Here is a 16,143-nt window from a genome sequence, read left to right on the forward strand (position 1 = left end):
TATATAATGAAGAATCTAAAGCCTGTACGGTAAAAAATACATTGGAGTTTGTTGGCAAAACTCAGTCTTGCTGGCTTGGGCATAACTGATGCAGTAATAGGAAATGAAGTGAATATGAGGTGTATACAATATACTCCTAAAACTGGACTCATGCCTGGACAAGGTACCACTGTAAACCTTGAGGCTCCAACACCCTTGCTAGAGTCCTCTAAACTCAAACTACTGGTGCCCCTGGAGCTGTAGGGAGTTGTCAGCCTTGGGCAGAAGAAGAAGAAAGTTGTGAAGTAACCAGACTTCTATGTCTGCAGGGTTTCCAAGGAGTGACAGGCTCCCGAGGCAGCAGTGGAGAGAAGGGACCTCCGGGTGATGTTGGACCAACAGTAAGTGTTTGCTTTTAGGTCTCAGAGAAGGCCAGGGCATGAAATAATTGGGTGGAAACAAGCTATTCCCACAGCAGCTTTTCCTCGGAATCTAAAAAATAGTTTTCATTCACACTCATCCTTCTTAAGGAGATACCTGGATATGCAAAGGCCATGATGCTTAACTCTTGATAAGGCGTTTAACAAATCCCACCCCTGTTTGCTCTCTGTAGATTCAGAAGCTACATAAAATCCAACATCCAAGTAGATTCCTGGTGTAAGATTCTATAATAAAGCAAGAAATCAGACCTGAGCTGGAGTAGTCAATGATGGGCTTATAGGGGCAACTGCAGGTCTAAATGTCAGTTATATCTTCTTCTCAGACATTAAAACCACCTCCTATGTTGGGAAATCTGTTTTAAGATTGTAAGATTGAGGAATTTCTGCATCCCTATTGATGATGCTTTCCACCACTGCTCCTGCTGCTGCTTTAGCAGTAGTATTCTTTAAATTGAACCTAAAATATTCCTATAAGTTTGCAGCTCTTCTAGTCAATCAGGAGGTCAAGGAAAAGATAAAGAGTGTGGGGAACAAACTTTGTGCTCCATGTCCCATTAATACAACCCACATCCCACTGACTTTGTTGTTGTTGTTTTCTTCTGCTCTTCTTTTCCCTAAATATTTTATTCCCTTTTCTTTCCTCATAGGGGCTGCCTGGTCCAAAAGGAGAAAGAGGAGAGAAAGTGAGTTATTTTCATTCTAGACATCACTGCTTCTGTATCCTACACTCAAATGGATGGATGGGGTAACCTGTTTTGCAAGCTACACTCACATATATAAACCAAGCCTGTGGAGTGTCGAACAGCTTCCTGTACCTATGGCCTGTTGCCCTTTCATTCACCTGCACAAGCTGTGCTGCTGGGATAGAAATAACCCTGCAGCAGTCAGGAGCTCATTAGTATCAGTTGTAGTCGTGAAGAAGAAATGCCAATGGGAAACCCATCCTTTGTTGAGAGGGGAAAACAAAACCACTTGGCTTCACTGAGCTGTTCCGCATTGCATAAGAGGGGACTCGTGCAATAACCCTCCGTGGTGCTCCTGAGCCTTTATGCTCAGGAGATCCACACTGCCTTTGGAGGTTATTTTATTGTGGGAAGAAGGTTTCTCATCCTGACCTCTGGTTAAAAAGAAGCCTTGTGTCTTTCTAGGAGTCTGAGTCTCATTGCTGAGATTGGCTCGTGTGAATTAGGCTTCAGTCAGGGGTGAGGTTCTTCTGTCTCAAGGGAATGCCTCAGCATTGGAATTTTTCACAACATTCTCCTTCCATTCCCACCAGCTTTTCCTTTCCCTTTCACTTACGTTGCAGTGGAACTTTCCTTTGTCCCCCTCCTTGGGTGTTGTGCTAAGTTAATGTTTTAAGCCTGTGTAATCTGCGCAGTGATCCAGCCAGAGCTGCGCATTTCATAACTGGTTTTGGAAGCACGCAGTGTGTAAATTATGAATTTTCACAGTTTATTTTTAAGCAGCTTTTGGCATTTTTATCACTTTTCCCTACATCACTAAAGCTTTCTAAACCCTTTATATGTGATTTATTCAGAATACAATAAGAATCAATATTCATAAAAGATTTAGACAAAGATAGGATGTTGTAATATCTGATCACATTAAATGTTTTCCATATCACAGAGCATTGAGTTATGGACTTAGCATCTTCTTTTGATAGAACATGAGAGTGAAATTTCCTCCCCTTTGTTTGGTAGCTTCGGTTGTTATTGAGAGTCAATCTGGGCTGTTTGATGTGCAGGAGAAAAGCAATTATTGACGTTTCCCAATTTCAATTTTACGGCTTCCCAGCTTCATGTTAAATAAATAAAGCTGCGTTTCACAGTAATTAATATCTCTGAAACTCTAGCTGAGAGGAAGAATGGGCAGAAAGCAGCCGTGCCTGGTGATCCCCAGCCTTGTTTGAAGATATTAATGCTTCCTTTTCTTTTTTAATTGAAAACAATGTTTTGCTTTAGGGGGAACCACAGTCCTTGGCCACAATTTACCAGCTCGTGAGTCAGGCTTGTGAGCGGATGATCCAAAGTGAGTATAACCAGCCCAGCTCCTGAATGGGTTCGTACCTCTCCAGCAGTGAACAAAACTAAAAGGGAGACAGCATGAAGCTGTATTGACCTTGGGAGCTCCTCCATCCATGTGCCATGTTGAGCACCTCACACAGCAAACATACCATCACAGGGTCCCAGTGCTTCACTGGTTTTATTGGGTGGTGTTAACACAGAGACCTTCTTTGGAAAAGCCTTTTGCACTTTGTGAAGATTCCTTTATTTCTTAAATGGAAAAGCTTGAAACTCATTTGAAGGAAGTTATTCTTTTGGTGATTTGTGTGCTGATTCTTCTTGAGATGAAGCATTTTTGGTAAAGCTCCTGTCTGTGATGCACAAGGAGAAGCAGTAGTTTGCCCAAGGTCAGGCAGCAAAGTCATGACTCAGCTGCCCATCTTCCTCTTCAGCTTCTGGCTTTCTCAGTTTGGACTGACAGCTTTTTAGCACTAGCTGTTCATTTTAAAGTACCTTTTTAGACAACATTGCTTGACAACCTTTCTGTCTCTTTTCGGAATCTCCCAACCAAGGAAACATTCATTTTCTGTCTTGCCTTCTCAGCTCATGTGTTGAAATTTGATTCATTCATTCATGAACATGCAAGGAAGCCAGTTCCTATTTGGGAAGAAAGGTTAAGACCAGGAGAACCAGGACCGCCAGGTCCTCCAGGTCCCCCTGGGAGTAATGGAGAAAGAGGAGAATATGGCATCCCTGGACAGCCAGGCAAAGATGGGTATCCTGGAGAAAGAGGTATGGATAGAAGCATTTGTAAGCATCTTTTATTATACATTGGTACTAAACATTATAGTGTCTCAAGCACTAAAAGCGTAAAGTATTAAGTATAAAGACAATCTATGATGTTATCTCATCTCTTTGCTATTTTCCTTTTGGACTTCTCTCTTCTAGGAAGAGAACCCCAAGTTAGATAGGTCAAAGAGCAGGGCCAAGACAGATGCAGCCTGCTCTTTCTGCAAGCTGTGCTTTCAGAAAGGCCAGGTTGCTACACTGTGTAGGTCTGGGGATATGGAGAGTTTCACTTTAGAGAGCAGGAGGGTTTCTGTACTGAAAAGCAAAAGTAACAGCCATTTGGATGTACATGTGGTGGTAGAACAGACCACCTCTGGGCAGAAAGGATGAGTCTTAGAAATCACTGAAGGAAGGCATAAGGCAACTGAAGAGATTCTGAAAGTGGAAGTAGGTTTCTGGAGCAGTAGTTCCAACAACAAAAGCTTCACACATGACTAAAGAAATAGATTAATGTAATCTCAGGAAGTGGCATCAGTTATTGCACATGAATGAGTGAATGGTGGGAATACGTTTTGCTTGGATTTGCAGATAACATTTGTCAGCAGCTCAAGTAATTGTCAGAATAAAATGAAAACCACAGCAGCATCCTGACACCTCTGAGTAACTAAAGGCCTCCTGTTTAACTCCTTACTTTGTCACTATTCAGTCTTATCTGGTATCTGCAGAACTTATCAAAACATCACTTAAGAGCAAAGGGAAGTAAGAACTTGTAGATGTTTCCAGCCAATTGAGCAAGGAGATTGGAGAAGACAGATCTCACTGAAAAACAATCCTGAGGACATGGCTGATCCAAATATTTCCATCTTAAAATAAGAAAAACAGTGTTTTATCAAAATGCTCCCATTTCTCTGAGATGTGCTGGTTTCAGGAGCAATTTCATGCAAAAACAGGAGTCCTGATTTACCAGAGCCCGGTCGAAGGGACAGTTCAGCTTGTGGTTTGTCTGACCCATGTGAAGAGCATGGCAGTGGACCTCACACTCAGGCCAGTGCACGAACACCAGCGCTATGAATTTCTCTGTGCAAAAGCTTCATTCTCACCTGTATCAGGCTGTAAATCAGTGCTAGCTGGAGCCCTGTTGGTCACAGGCAAATGGCTACTCTGGAAGAGAGAGTAGATGCCCGTACCAAATTAAAGCAAATGGAATTTCTCTGTGGTGCTAGAGGCTGTGACTCCACTTCAACACCAAAGAGCCTGGTGGGGAGACTGCAGGAGCATTAATTCAGGGTATAATGCAGAATACAGTGAAGGGACACTTACCTTTTATCTGCATTTAGGTGCCCCAGGGCCCAAAGGAGAAAAGGGGATGTCTGGAGCCAGTGAGGAAGGGATCCAAGGACCCAGAGGCAGAACAGGTAGAGTGAATACAGCTTCTTTGTATTGACCCATTGGGACCATCCACAGCTGTCAGATTCAAAGCATCATTCAGCCATAGGACCACTACGGTGGGGCAGACTGACCTTCCCACCCCAACACTGTTGGCACCATCCTGGTTGGTTCTTTTCTGCTCTAGGTAGTTCTTCGTTCCGGTACCCATTCCCAGATAATGATGTATTTTAAAGATCTGAGACACATACGGAGAGTTTCAGTTCCGCTGCCTTTTTGTATGCAAGACCAGATGCTCAGGGAAGAGAAACTCTGAAAATCCGGCTTGTGAAAGGGGTTTTGAGTAATCTGCTAGGATTTGGTGTACTCTTTCCTCCTGATCCCTGTTACTTGGAATCCGTGGGAGATTTGCCACTGGTATCAAGCCACGCACTACCAAGAGAATGTGGTCAAATACAATCTTCTGTATTTAAATTTTTCTAGCTGAAAACACGTTTATGTGTACATACATAAAAACCAATTATTTTGAGATTGATCCTGGGGTTAAGGTGATTTTCAGCATTGACACATAGGTGGACTTTGGATTCTCACAACCAGGCTCCATTTTTAGCCAAGCTGGGCACCCTTAAGATCAAGAATAAGCCCTTTAGATACTGGGGTTCAGAAGAGGTTTTCCACTCATTTTTCCACCAAAATGAGGAAACAGTACTCAGAAAATCAACCACCACGTACGATGGAGGAAACAGAAGAGGTTTTACACAGAAGCAGCTAAAGTAGATGTGCTACAGTTCACAGCGCTTCTCCTTCTTTAGGCCCACCAGGAGAAGTTGTGCTGGGAAAACCAGGTCCAAAGGGTCATCCTGGGAATGTTGGTCCTCAAGGTTTTCCCGGTGTCAGAGGGCAGCCTGGGCAGTCCGGATATCCAGGGGGCTGTGATATCTCTGGATGTTACGGCGCAGAAAGGAGAGGTAAGTCCTGATTGCCTTGGTACAAAAGTTGTTGTTTCATAGCTGTTAACTTCTCTTTCTCGAGGAAGAGCCCTTTGCTGATCCTTCAGGCACCCTCAGTCCTGTGAAAGCCTCCTTTGTAAAGCAAGCAGGTTGATTCACATGCAATTCATAGGGATAAAAGCCAATTCAATTGACTACTCCTCAGTCATCCTTCATAGCTAAAGACATAACTGCAGCAGCAGTCAGCAGGTAGAGTGATCATGAGGGTACCTTCAGTTCTTAATGTCCCCAGCAATATTTCTATGGTGAATAGAAAGGAGCAGTGCCTCAGTTCCTACACATACATTTCAATTGTACAAAGACCTGGGTAATGAAGAAAATGACTGGCATTGAAATGAAGATTTACAAGGGAAAAGAATTAATTTTATGCCAGTTTTTCTTAGTACTTGACACTGATTTATTCTTTTGCTCAGTGGCTTCATCTCCTTTCCACACACAGATTTCATCCCCTGACAGTTGGTGTGGAGGCAGCTGAAGACATTGCTTAGCCCTGGAAAGCTCTGGGTGAAAGCTCCATGCACTCCAAGAGAAGCAGGAACCTGAACACCAGATGTGTTGTTTGTGTTTCTTCAATGTCCCATCATTTCTACATGGACAAGCCAATCAAACACTAAAGCCACCAGTTCAAAGGAGTCATCTGTCTGATTTTCAGCGTGGACAACTGCAGTGTTCAAGCTCACATTGCATGTCCCAAAGACAAAGACGCAGACAGAGGCTGACAGACTTGTAAGAAAATAAGAAATAATGTATTGAGATGCTCAGAAATAACAGATGATTTCTGCCCATTTGTCTGCTTGTGCTTTCTTTTGGTCATTTGTTATTCTGAGTCCCCAGCACAGAGAAAAAACAGCACCTTGTGCCCAAAGATACAAAGCCACTGGAGCAAAACTGCATTTTCTGTTGATTCACAAAGTCTAGCATCATTTTGACTGATTCTGCTACTGGCAAAACACTGATGGCTTCCTTGCAGGGGTGTTATGTACACAAGTGCTGCAGACAGCACGATAACCTTCCTGTGATGTGACAAATACAGTTTAGCCTCATTCTCTGCGGCTTGGTAACCATCAAGCAAAGCCTCAGATCAGACAGAGCACAGTCGTGTTCTGAGAGGAGCTCGAGATTAACCTACTGCCCTTTTCCATCTCTCCCTCCTGCACTCTGAGCAGCTGCTTTACATCTCATCAGGTAGAATATTGAATAGCTCTGAGCCCGGCTTTTATGTATATGACATGGAGGTAGCTGCCGTGTTACACCCCTTTCCTTGCCTGAGCCACAGCCTAATATGTATCTACAATGTGTATCTACAACAACCCATACAGACACTGATACAAATGTACCTCCTCCTTTGCAGTCCCTAGGTTAGGCTGTGCTTGGTTACGCTGCTTGTAAACTGCCCCTGCTTCCCAAACAACTGATTTAAACCTGGAGCAACAAAATATTCCATTGTTTGCAAAAGCAGAAGCCACAAGTGCCAGTTCTTCAGAGATGTTTAGAGGCAAAAAGTGGAGCATCGTGCACATAGTTTGGACGTGCAATTTCTGTAGCTCCATGCAGACTCGCAGCTGAGTATTCATATGGTTATAACTTAACAGCAAATACAACCACATTTAGAACGTAGATTGTCACATAAATGTCAAAGAGAAAGAGGTCTACCTTAAGAAAATTAGATTGTTTAGGCAATGAATCCAGATTATGTTTCTTTTTGTCATTACGGAAAAATCCCATAGAATTAAGAAATTTTGCTATAGCAACACTGGAACATATCAGAACAAAGTCACGTAAAAATACGATTACTGCATCCTGTAAGTATTTAAAGTAGTCCTTGGCTTAATGTATGTTCATTCTCTAGACACTCCCAAGAATTAATGTTTTCAGTATGACATAATTCCCTTTGGAAAGTATAGGAAAATGCATAAAAATACTACTCTGATAGAAGTAGTGTTTCTGTTCGCTTTGGAGCTTCCCAAGGTTGCCTTGACACATAAAATAGAATTCTTTCTAGCTTAGGTGTTGCTGCAGACAAAGCTCCAGCCAGAAGAGAAAGGAGAGGTCAGAGGAGCCGAAGTATACAGCGCATTGGGAACATGGTGTTTGGAAGAGATGCATTTGGTAGGGTAGACACCCTGCATATGTGTTTTGGGGTGATAGGTGTTTTCATTTATGCAGGTCATTTATCAGGTGTTTTCCCTATTGTCTGTAAAATGAAGGCATTCTGAAAAGAAGCCCACCCAACCTGCATTAAGCTGCCTTCAGAATAGTTCTGAATTTAGCACTGAATATAAACCCCAATAGCAGCGACAACTGGCAGATGCAAAGCAGTGGGAAGGAAAAGCGAGGGGGTAAAAGGGGTACCCTGCACAGCAGAACCTAAACCTGTTCTTATGAAACATCTTCCTCACAAACTGGGGGAGGCAAGCAGTGCAATGTGGAATATCTGTATTTCTCAGGTAATCCTGCTTTCTTTCTGATTTAAATCAGTGCAGCCAAATACCCAGCTCTGAACTTGCTGTTCTGCCTCTTCAGATCTAGTAAAGGGCTCCTTCATTTTTCTTTATCAACTGCTTTTGAGAGTTATGAACATCATCTCACTGCCTGCCTTGGGATTTCATCTGTTTCACGTGATATTTGCTTTGCATTTGTCTGATTATTTCAGATACAGCATGAAGGATCAGACTTTAACAAAATTGGGTCCAAGAAGGGCTATTGATTAGCACAAGAAATTTGCCCATTTGTGTTCCTAAACTTTGTCCCAGGAGTGGTTTTATTTACTTGAAGTCATGGTTACTTAGTCTGTCACAGAGACTGTGTGCAAGCGCTTTGTAACCCAGTTCCTTGAAGCCAAGGAGCATTTCTGCAGACAGATTTTAGGCACTGAGAGTGTCCTAATCCAGCAATGAACATCGGCTGCTATTAAACAGCAAGAAGGAAAGATTGCAGCAACTGGAGAAATGCAGTAGCCTGGAGATGCAGATGGAAATGGAGATGCCCAGCTCAAGCTACAGTTCCCTCTTCTGTCCGTGAGTACAGAAACCATTTGTGGACACTAATACCCTACACTTTTCACTGAGCACTGCCTCTTGTTTTCCCTCTTGTGCTGCTCTTTAGCATGCTCTGTGCCTTTCTGGCCCAATCTATCCCTTCTAATGCAAACTGCAGTTAAGAACACGGTCATTCATGAGCAATGTGGTCTAGAACCCTCTCCTGTAGATCTTTTTTAAGTAGAGGCTTTGTGTTCTCAAAGCTTTAACTGCTACAAATGGAAGCTTGCAACCAGTTTTTCTGGATTTAAACCTGTTTTCTGATAAACCTGAATGAACCTCAGTGCACAGATTTAACAAGTCCCTGTGAAATCCCACAAGTTCACAAGTTCCTAACATTTCTTCAGCTTTGCAGACTAATGCCTGCTCCCCTCCCCTTCTGATCAGTCCCCGTTCAAATCCTCTGTTCTGATTTGCTCATTCTTATGACTGCCCTTAAGTAATCAGTGTCACAGAGACTTTCTGTTGTACACGGTGCATGATGTGACATCATATCTTCACTTTCTTTACAACTTCTATTCTCCAGTCCTTAAACTGGGATGGATTAGGGGGTTTCTATCCCTTCTGCAGTTTGACCGATCCAGTGCAGCTGGATTCTGGCAGAGGCTGAGGACATTTTGGAGACAGATTCTTTACTTTGCTACGAGCATCATTTTAAGGTACTAAATGGGTCTCAAGAGTAAGCTACCTGAAGCACAGAGATGAACCAGCAACACTGCTAACAAGCAGCTAGAAAAAGTCTTTCTCCAGGGTTCTGCAGCTTGGTTTGACCAGATTTAAAGGGCTGGAAACAAAAAAAACCCATCCTGGATGGGTATAATAAATGTCATAAATGGACATCACTGCAGTGGGGGAGAGCCCATGGGCATTGTCAAGGCAGGTGGGGCTGTTACAGAGGGGTTTTCCTTAGTCTTGTATGTGAATCTTGAATCTCACACATGCATCTTTCTCCCTATCTCTGTATTTCCTTGAGTCCAGCGTGTTGATAAATGTCTGCAGAGAAACTCACCCAACAGGGAGGTGATATGCAGATACCTATGCAGATCAGCTCACTGGAGAATGAGAGGATGTGGTGGAAAACAGGCCTGAAAATGCTGGGGAAATGGGCATTACTTGGATCACCCTACCAGCCAGCTGCAGGGAAAATATCCTGTGTACCCTATGGCTGGGAAGATGACCCAGGCAAAGGGAGCATAAGGGAACCATAGGAGAGAGGATGTAAGGAAAAACAGGCAAATGGTGGTAAGTGAGGTTATTACAGTCAGGTTTCTGTGCCTTTGGTCTTCTTCCATTCATGGCCAGGGGAGCCGTACTGGTGGGAATGAAACACTATGGTGAGAACAGAATCCCTCCTTCACAAGTGGTTGCATTCCCAAACCCTTAAAAACCCGTTACTTTGCTCTGGGTCTTTTCAAGACAGTTTTAGAGCTCCTGCTGTATCCCAGTCTTGCTTCCTCACTCTTCTGATGTCAGCTTGTTCAGTCAAGTCCTGGGAATCAGTTCTGAGCTGGGAGCACTGCAAATGTTAACAGCGCTGCTGCATACATTTTCCTGGAGTCTTTCATATGCTAAAAAACCCCTCTCTTTGTGTTTCATGGGTTTGGAATAGCAGAATTATTCATCATTCTACAGTTATATTCTGGTTCATGGCCCAGTTTTATTCCAGTTTCTCATCACTGAATTCTATGGAGGGACAGCATCCTTCTTAACAACGCCCAAGACGGAATAGCTTGGCTATGAAAGAGCGGTAGGTATTGTTTTCTATGTTCTCCCCTCAGATTTCACAAGGAGGCACAGCAGAAGCAGAAGGTAAGGCTTTATTTAAACTGGGGAAATATTAATACCACATGAGAAGAAATGGAGTTTCCTCTGTATGAAAAATGCTATGATGTTAGCACTGATCTAGTGCACAGGAGAGGATGCCGGTGATCTGCATTACCCAAGCTTCTTCCCAAATGTCTTTGCAACCAGTTTGAGCTGTCAGTTCCCATCTTATCGAGCCAAAACCCTGTGATCCCACAGCGGCGCTCACTCTTCAGGGACACAACCATATCCTTAGCACTCCCAATCACACCTGCCATTTCTGATGTGCTAATGGAGCAGATGTATGAGGCTCTCTCCTCCTCGTCCCGTGTGGCAAGGCAGTTCTGCAGTTTCATGTCCTTGCCATGGGGTGCTGCTCTGCTCCCCTTGAGATGCTGCAGTTCACACCAGCAATAACTTTATGCAGAAAAGGTGAAGATTTGAGATGTGCCCTTTGCCATGAGCAAAGCACAGCCCTACTCAATTGCCTTATACATTTGATTCTTAAGTCTATCCTTAAACCTTTATCAGTTCTCCTACTACCCCCAAATCATTCTCTTCTGCAAGGCAGGGGCCCAACCGCAGCACTTACCATACAGCCACCCTCACCCCTGTAGGTCCCCATCCCTGGTCTTCTTTGGCCACCACTCCACTGCTGCCCAAGCCCATGTTTGCTGGCAGACGTGAGCACAGACTTGAGCTGCTGCTGAATCCCGTTTGCAGCACAGACCATACTGCAGCCCTGCTGTGGCATGCGGCCCCACGTTGCAGACTGCAGCTGCTTTGGTACATTTATGCACTAGACCTTGAAGATGTTTGGCTGGTTGTTTTCCTTTCATCGCCATAAGCAAACTCACTGACTGTGAAAAGGGATAAATTAGCATCTCGGAAGACTGAGCCCCTCTTTATTCTGAAAACAAGCAATGAGGAGCAGCAGCTCTGGCTTCCTCATCCTGCCTCTGTGTGCCAGCACCAGCTCTTCATGGAACTAGCCCAAACCACAGCTACTCAATGTTTTTGTGTGAGCTGTATGGATTCCAGACACTTGGCTGAGCCTGGGAACACAGAGGTCAGTTGTACTGCTTAGGCCAGCCAGGCTGATCATTGCATTGATTTTTGTACTGTTCAGACTGAGCGCTGTAACTTGTATTTCAAAGAAGCCTCTTCAAACCATGTTGGGTTTGTTCCAGCATTACTGTCATGAGCCTGTGCAGGTCTGCTGTGCAGGAGATGCTGGGTGAAGCCTAAAGCCTCTCAGCCCAGGTCTGAGGCATGCGATCAAGGCAGCTCCCAGGGGAAACTGTATGTATATAGGCTTTATATATGTATTTATATTTATATATATGTCTTTGCACACAGTGGTCAAATGTTTATGACCTCTTTTGCCTATGAGATCTCCAAAGTAAGCAGGGAGATGCTGAGCTGGGTCCTGCTGTGCTGTTCCAGTTTGGAATCCAGCAATGAGGATGGGAACAGTGGGTTTGTAAGTACCAAACAGAAGGGATGCTGAGCTGGGTGGACTTCAGGTCTGTTTCAGTGTGGTCACTCTCCTGTGATTGTAAATGTATATAGAGAACAAGCAGAAAGTGGATGAAGCCCATGCTCACCCTTTGTCCTCCAGCCTTTCTCCCACACATCTGGCTTAGCTTTGCCATCCTGCACTGATGTCTCCCCAAAGCAGGACAGAGCTCCGGCATCATCCCCTCCCTCTGTCGCTGCCTTTTTGCTGCAGGTCCCAAAGCAAGGATGAGACGTGCAAAAGGGTTAATTTAGTTTAGATAGAGCTGGGAAGAGCAGCTGAAACAACTGATCCAATTTAAGGCCATAATACCTGTAATTTCTGCAAAGGGACATTCTGAATTCCCAAGTGTGGCTGTGTGTCCTGTTCAGGTTTCCCCATATAATAGCACATTTCCTTCTTATGCTAACATACCAGCTAGGAGTTCTGTTGTGGCTTTACCATGTCTAAATCCATTCCCCACCTACAGCAAGGGTGACTTTCTGCTGTTTTACAGCAGCCATAACTTGGATGTAGGAAATTTCCTAGCATTAACGTGCTCCCAGCATGGTCTGAATCTTAACTCCAAACCCTCATTTGCACCATTCTCACACAGCTACAGTCCCATGGCTTCTGCAGGGCGTTGGCCAAGGTAAAATCTGTCAACATAAAGCCTGCAACTGCTGTGCTAACCATCACTGCTGGTCCCAAAGGGGCTGAGCTGCCTCTAGCAAGTCTTTTAGCCTTTCCAATCTGTCCATCTTTCCCAGCTGACCACAGACCACATCCTGCACAGGTATCCCAAACCTGGAACTTTATTTATAAAATGACTCATACAGGGACACACAGTCCTGAACCACTTCAGCTTCACAGGGCAGAATTACAGGGCAGGGCACACCGAGACCTCTGAAGATGACTGGAGCTAATTTGCCAAGGGCTGGTTTGTCGATGCGAAGCCTCTTGATGTGCTGCTTTAGGGAACAAGCTCATGTTCTTACATTGCTGAGTATATGCCAATAAATGCCACCATGCTATGTACAGACTTTAATAGGAATTTTTCCCCTAAATTAGATGGAGGAGATGAAAATGGCTTGGCAAAACGATGTGACCTTGGGAAGTACTCCCAGAGAGCTCTGGAGCAACTCAAGCGTGGACACACAGTGAATTATTCAAAGGGCTGCCTCCATTTCTCTGCTTCTCTTCTTCCAGGTAACTAAAATCCATAGAATGGGATACACTTTCTTCCTTCTGGGGTTGTATTTAGATCATTCCTGCCAGCCATGGTGGGAGAAAGAGACCAACAGTTCCCAGCAAACACACGATGATGAACATCCAAAGGAAGATCCTGTCAATGACCATTGCAACGTACTTCCAGTCTTCCTTCACCTGGGAATACAGAGATTAAAGGTTCATTATTAGCATTGATTTGAGATTAAAGACGTTCTGGATTTTATTCCTAAATAGGATATTTTCAATTTAAATCCAGAAATAGGGAGGAAGGTCTCACATTTAGTGCTCCTATATGATGGCAAAGATTTATTCCATCAATCACTGATGTGGGAGACAGATTCCAAGGCTGTGTGGGTGTGAATGTGCAATTGCAAACCCTGCTCACAGCTCCCCAGGGATGACATACGCCCATGGATAATCAAGCCCATCTCCACACTCACTATCCCAATTTCCACGAGCAGCAGCTGTAACTGGGTGTGTAAATCAAGCTGGGGAGGGTGGAGTGAGGGGGAAAGAAATCACTGCTTTTCCCCATAGTCCTAAATAGATTTGCTTACAGATTAATGGAGCCAAACCCTTTCTGCGAAGGGATTTACAGCTTTGGGTGTGTAAGCAGTGAAAAAGAACTAGCAAATAAAGGAAGAGGTCATCCTCACCCTGCTTTTTAGCTACTATTGTCTTGCTGTTGGAGGATTTTCCAGCAATTCCCCTCGAGGAAGGTCTAGCGCTTATTAATACCATCAGGCAAGAATTGTAAATGGCTATCTCATCAAGCAAGAAACCACATACATATGAAAACCTCTTTCATTACATTGCTGTTATTAATTTCTTTCCCAGGAAGAGGACGGATCAGATGGCAAAGGGATTTTTGATATGGCTGTACCCATTATAGTTTCCTACAATGGACCACTTGGTGATTAATAGAGCCGAGGGCTGAATTTTGGCACACTGCCTGGTTCTTTTGGGAAGATATCTCAGCAGGAGCTAGCTCCAACCTCTTCGGTGGCTGTGATTGCAGCAAGTGAGGAGTGTGGTGTAAGGAGAAGACAGCAAAGCCAAGGCTGGGGCTGCTTTATTGTACTCCTGGCCTGTGACCATGGGCAAATAGTGGCTTCCCCCTGCCCAGAGCTGCAGCACAAGTGGAAGCAGAGCACAATAATAATGGTACAGGCTTTTTCATCCATAGATAGCAGGTTTGTTTCAGACAGAGATAATAATAAGGGAGTAGCCCAGAACAGTAGGTATGAGATAATACATGATTTGTGGGAGACCTGGTTTGACTTTTGGGGTTTTTTTGAAGGATGTAGTGTTGGAACTAGATGACTTTAAGGTCCTTTCCAACCCTACCCATTCTATGATTCCTAAGTGCTGATTATGTCTAAAATTCATTTTGGTAAAGGAAACAATCCAATTATCAGTGAAATAGGCATTTGCAGCTGATGATGTTTTCACAGGTCCTAAAATGTTATGATCTGTCAAGCACCAAACAAACAAGCTCTGAGCACAACACAGGAACTCTGTAAACTCACCTGAGCCTTCTCTTTGTCAGTCAAGAATGCACCACTAAATGTTGTCTTATACCTTGTACAGAGAAACCACAATGTGTCAGAGGGAGAGAATATACAACCCTGGCTTCCAGGACCAATGTTGTGGCATTTTATGAAGCAAAGAAAATCATTCCTTGCAGGTAAGGTAAGTGCATTTACCTCATTTTGGTGTGCTGAACCCTTCATAAACTGACCATGAATCTTCCCATGTATTTGCAAAGTGCCTGTCATCACTCTGTGCCTCAATACAGGCAACATACAGCTGAAGCAAGGCCAGCAGAATGAGCTCTTTAACTACACCTCTTATTACTTGCCATGTGGACTGCTTGGTTGAGCCTTTAAATCATCTGGGATTGCTCCAGCTCCTTGACTCAGTAAGCAGCTTTGTAAATCGGGAAATGAGGCACACACTGGAGAACTTATCGTGTTTTCCCCTAATCTGTTCTCTGAACAAAGCATCTTAAATTTCAGGAATACCTAAATGTTTCCAGAAGTGTAAGAATCAGTTAAATATATGCAATGGATCATTTTATTCCCTTGGAAACCAGCACCAAGTTAAGCAGGTCTTTGCTATTCAATAGGCAGCGGTAAACAAATAGAGCTTCATCTTGAAGCTTGTTATCTTCTTGGTGAAAACCATGTTGTTTAATGATTGTACAGCCCTTAGCACATCCACCTATAATAGAGTGAGTAAAAGAAATAATCACCCTTGAAATCAAAAGGAATTCTGTCATCTCAAGGATAAGGTTTCAGTGCATAATTCCCCTTTGCTGTTTGTGTTTTCTGATCTATTCATCACTTGCTGAAAGCTGAAGGGAGTCTCTGATGTTTAAAATCCCACATGAGAAGGGCAGCTAGGCAAGCTCTGGGTATCACACAGTATCACAGTATGTTAGAGATTGGAAGGGACCTCAAAAGATCATCTAGTCCAATCCCCCTGCCAGAGCAGGAACACCTAGATAAGGTTACACAGGAATGTGTCCAGGCGGGTTTTGAATGTCTCCAGAGAAGGAGACTCCACAACCCCCCTGGGCAGCCTGTTCCAGTGTTCTGTCACCCTCACTGAGAAGAAGTTTGGTTGTGTTTATGGAATTAGTATCTCATGATGCAACCAGTGCGTAAAGAACATCAGAAATTTACCATCTGATGTCCAACTGGGAAACTAGACTGAGTAAATAGTGCCTCATTCTGGCAAAATAAGCTTTTCTGAGTATTTATGCTAGTAAAAGTAAGTGCTAAATCATGCAAAGCAACAGAACTAGATGAGTTTCTCTTTGAGAAAAGAAGTGGGGAATGAGAGAATAGAAACAGCTTGAAAAGTTCAAGAGAAATTTGCTTTCACAAGTAATGGTGTATGCAGAAATACCCAGTCCCTCTTGAAAATGACATTTAGGAGTGCATCAGATGTTTGCAAAATCAG

At 43.7% G+C, this 16,143-nt stretch overlaps 2 protein-coding genes across 2 annotated transcripts in view; one reads left to right on the forward strand and one right to left on the reverse strand.

Annotated features, from left to right (window-relative positions):
• COL20A1 (collagen type XX alpha 1 chain) overlaps window positions 1-6,095 on the forward strand; it is a gene marked incomplete at both ends in the record, with an annotated part of 43,870 nt that extends 37,775 nt beyond the window's left edge. The window contains 7 exons of the mRNA XM_080628140.1: window positions 309-380; window positions 1,067-1,102; window positions 2,381-2,447; window positions 3,026-3,214; window positions 4,549-4,626; window positions 5,410-5,565; window positions 6,064-6,095. Of these exons, the coding sequence (XP_080484266.1) occupies window positions 309-380; window positions 1,067-1,102; window positions 2,381-2,447; window positions 3,026-3,214; window positions 4,549-4,626; window positions 5,410-5,565; window positions 6,064-6,095 (630 nt within the window). The remainder of the gene's footprint in view (window positions 1-308; window positions 381-1,066; window positions 1,103-2,380; window positions 2,448-3,025; window positions 3,215-4,548; window positions 4,627-5,409; window positions 5,566-6,063) is intronic.
• Window positions 6,096-13,206: 7,111 nt separating this feature from the next.
• CHRNA4 (cholinergic receptor nicotinic alpha 4 subunit) overlaps window positions 13,207-16,143 on the reverse strand; it is a gene marked incomplete at both ends in the record, with an annotated part of 21,522 nt that continues 18,585 nt past the window's right edge. Inside the window, one exon of the mRNA XM_080628010.1 lies at window positions 13,207-13,332. Within this exon, the coding sequence (XP_080484136.1) occupies window positions 13,207-13,332 (126 nt within the window). The remainder of the gene's footprint in view (window positions 13,333-16,143) is intronic.

The sequence above is a fragment of the Psittacula echo genome, assembly GCF_963264785.1.
Source record: "Psittacula echo genome assembly, chromosome: 12".
NCBI lineage: Eukaryota > Metazoa > Chordata > Aves > Psittaciformes > Psittacidae > Psittacula > Psittacula echo.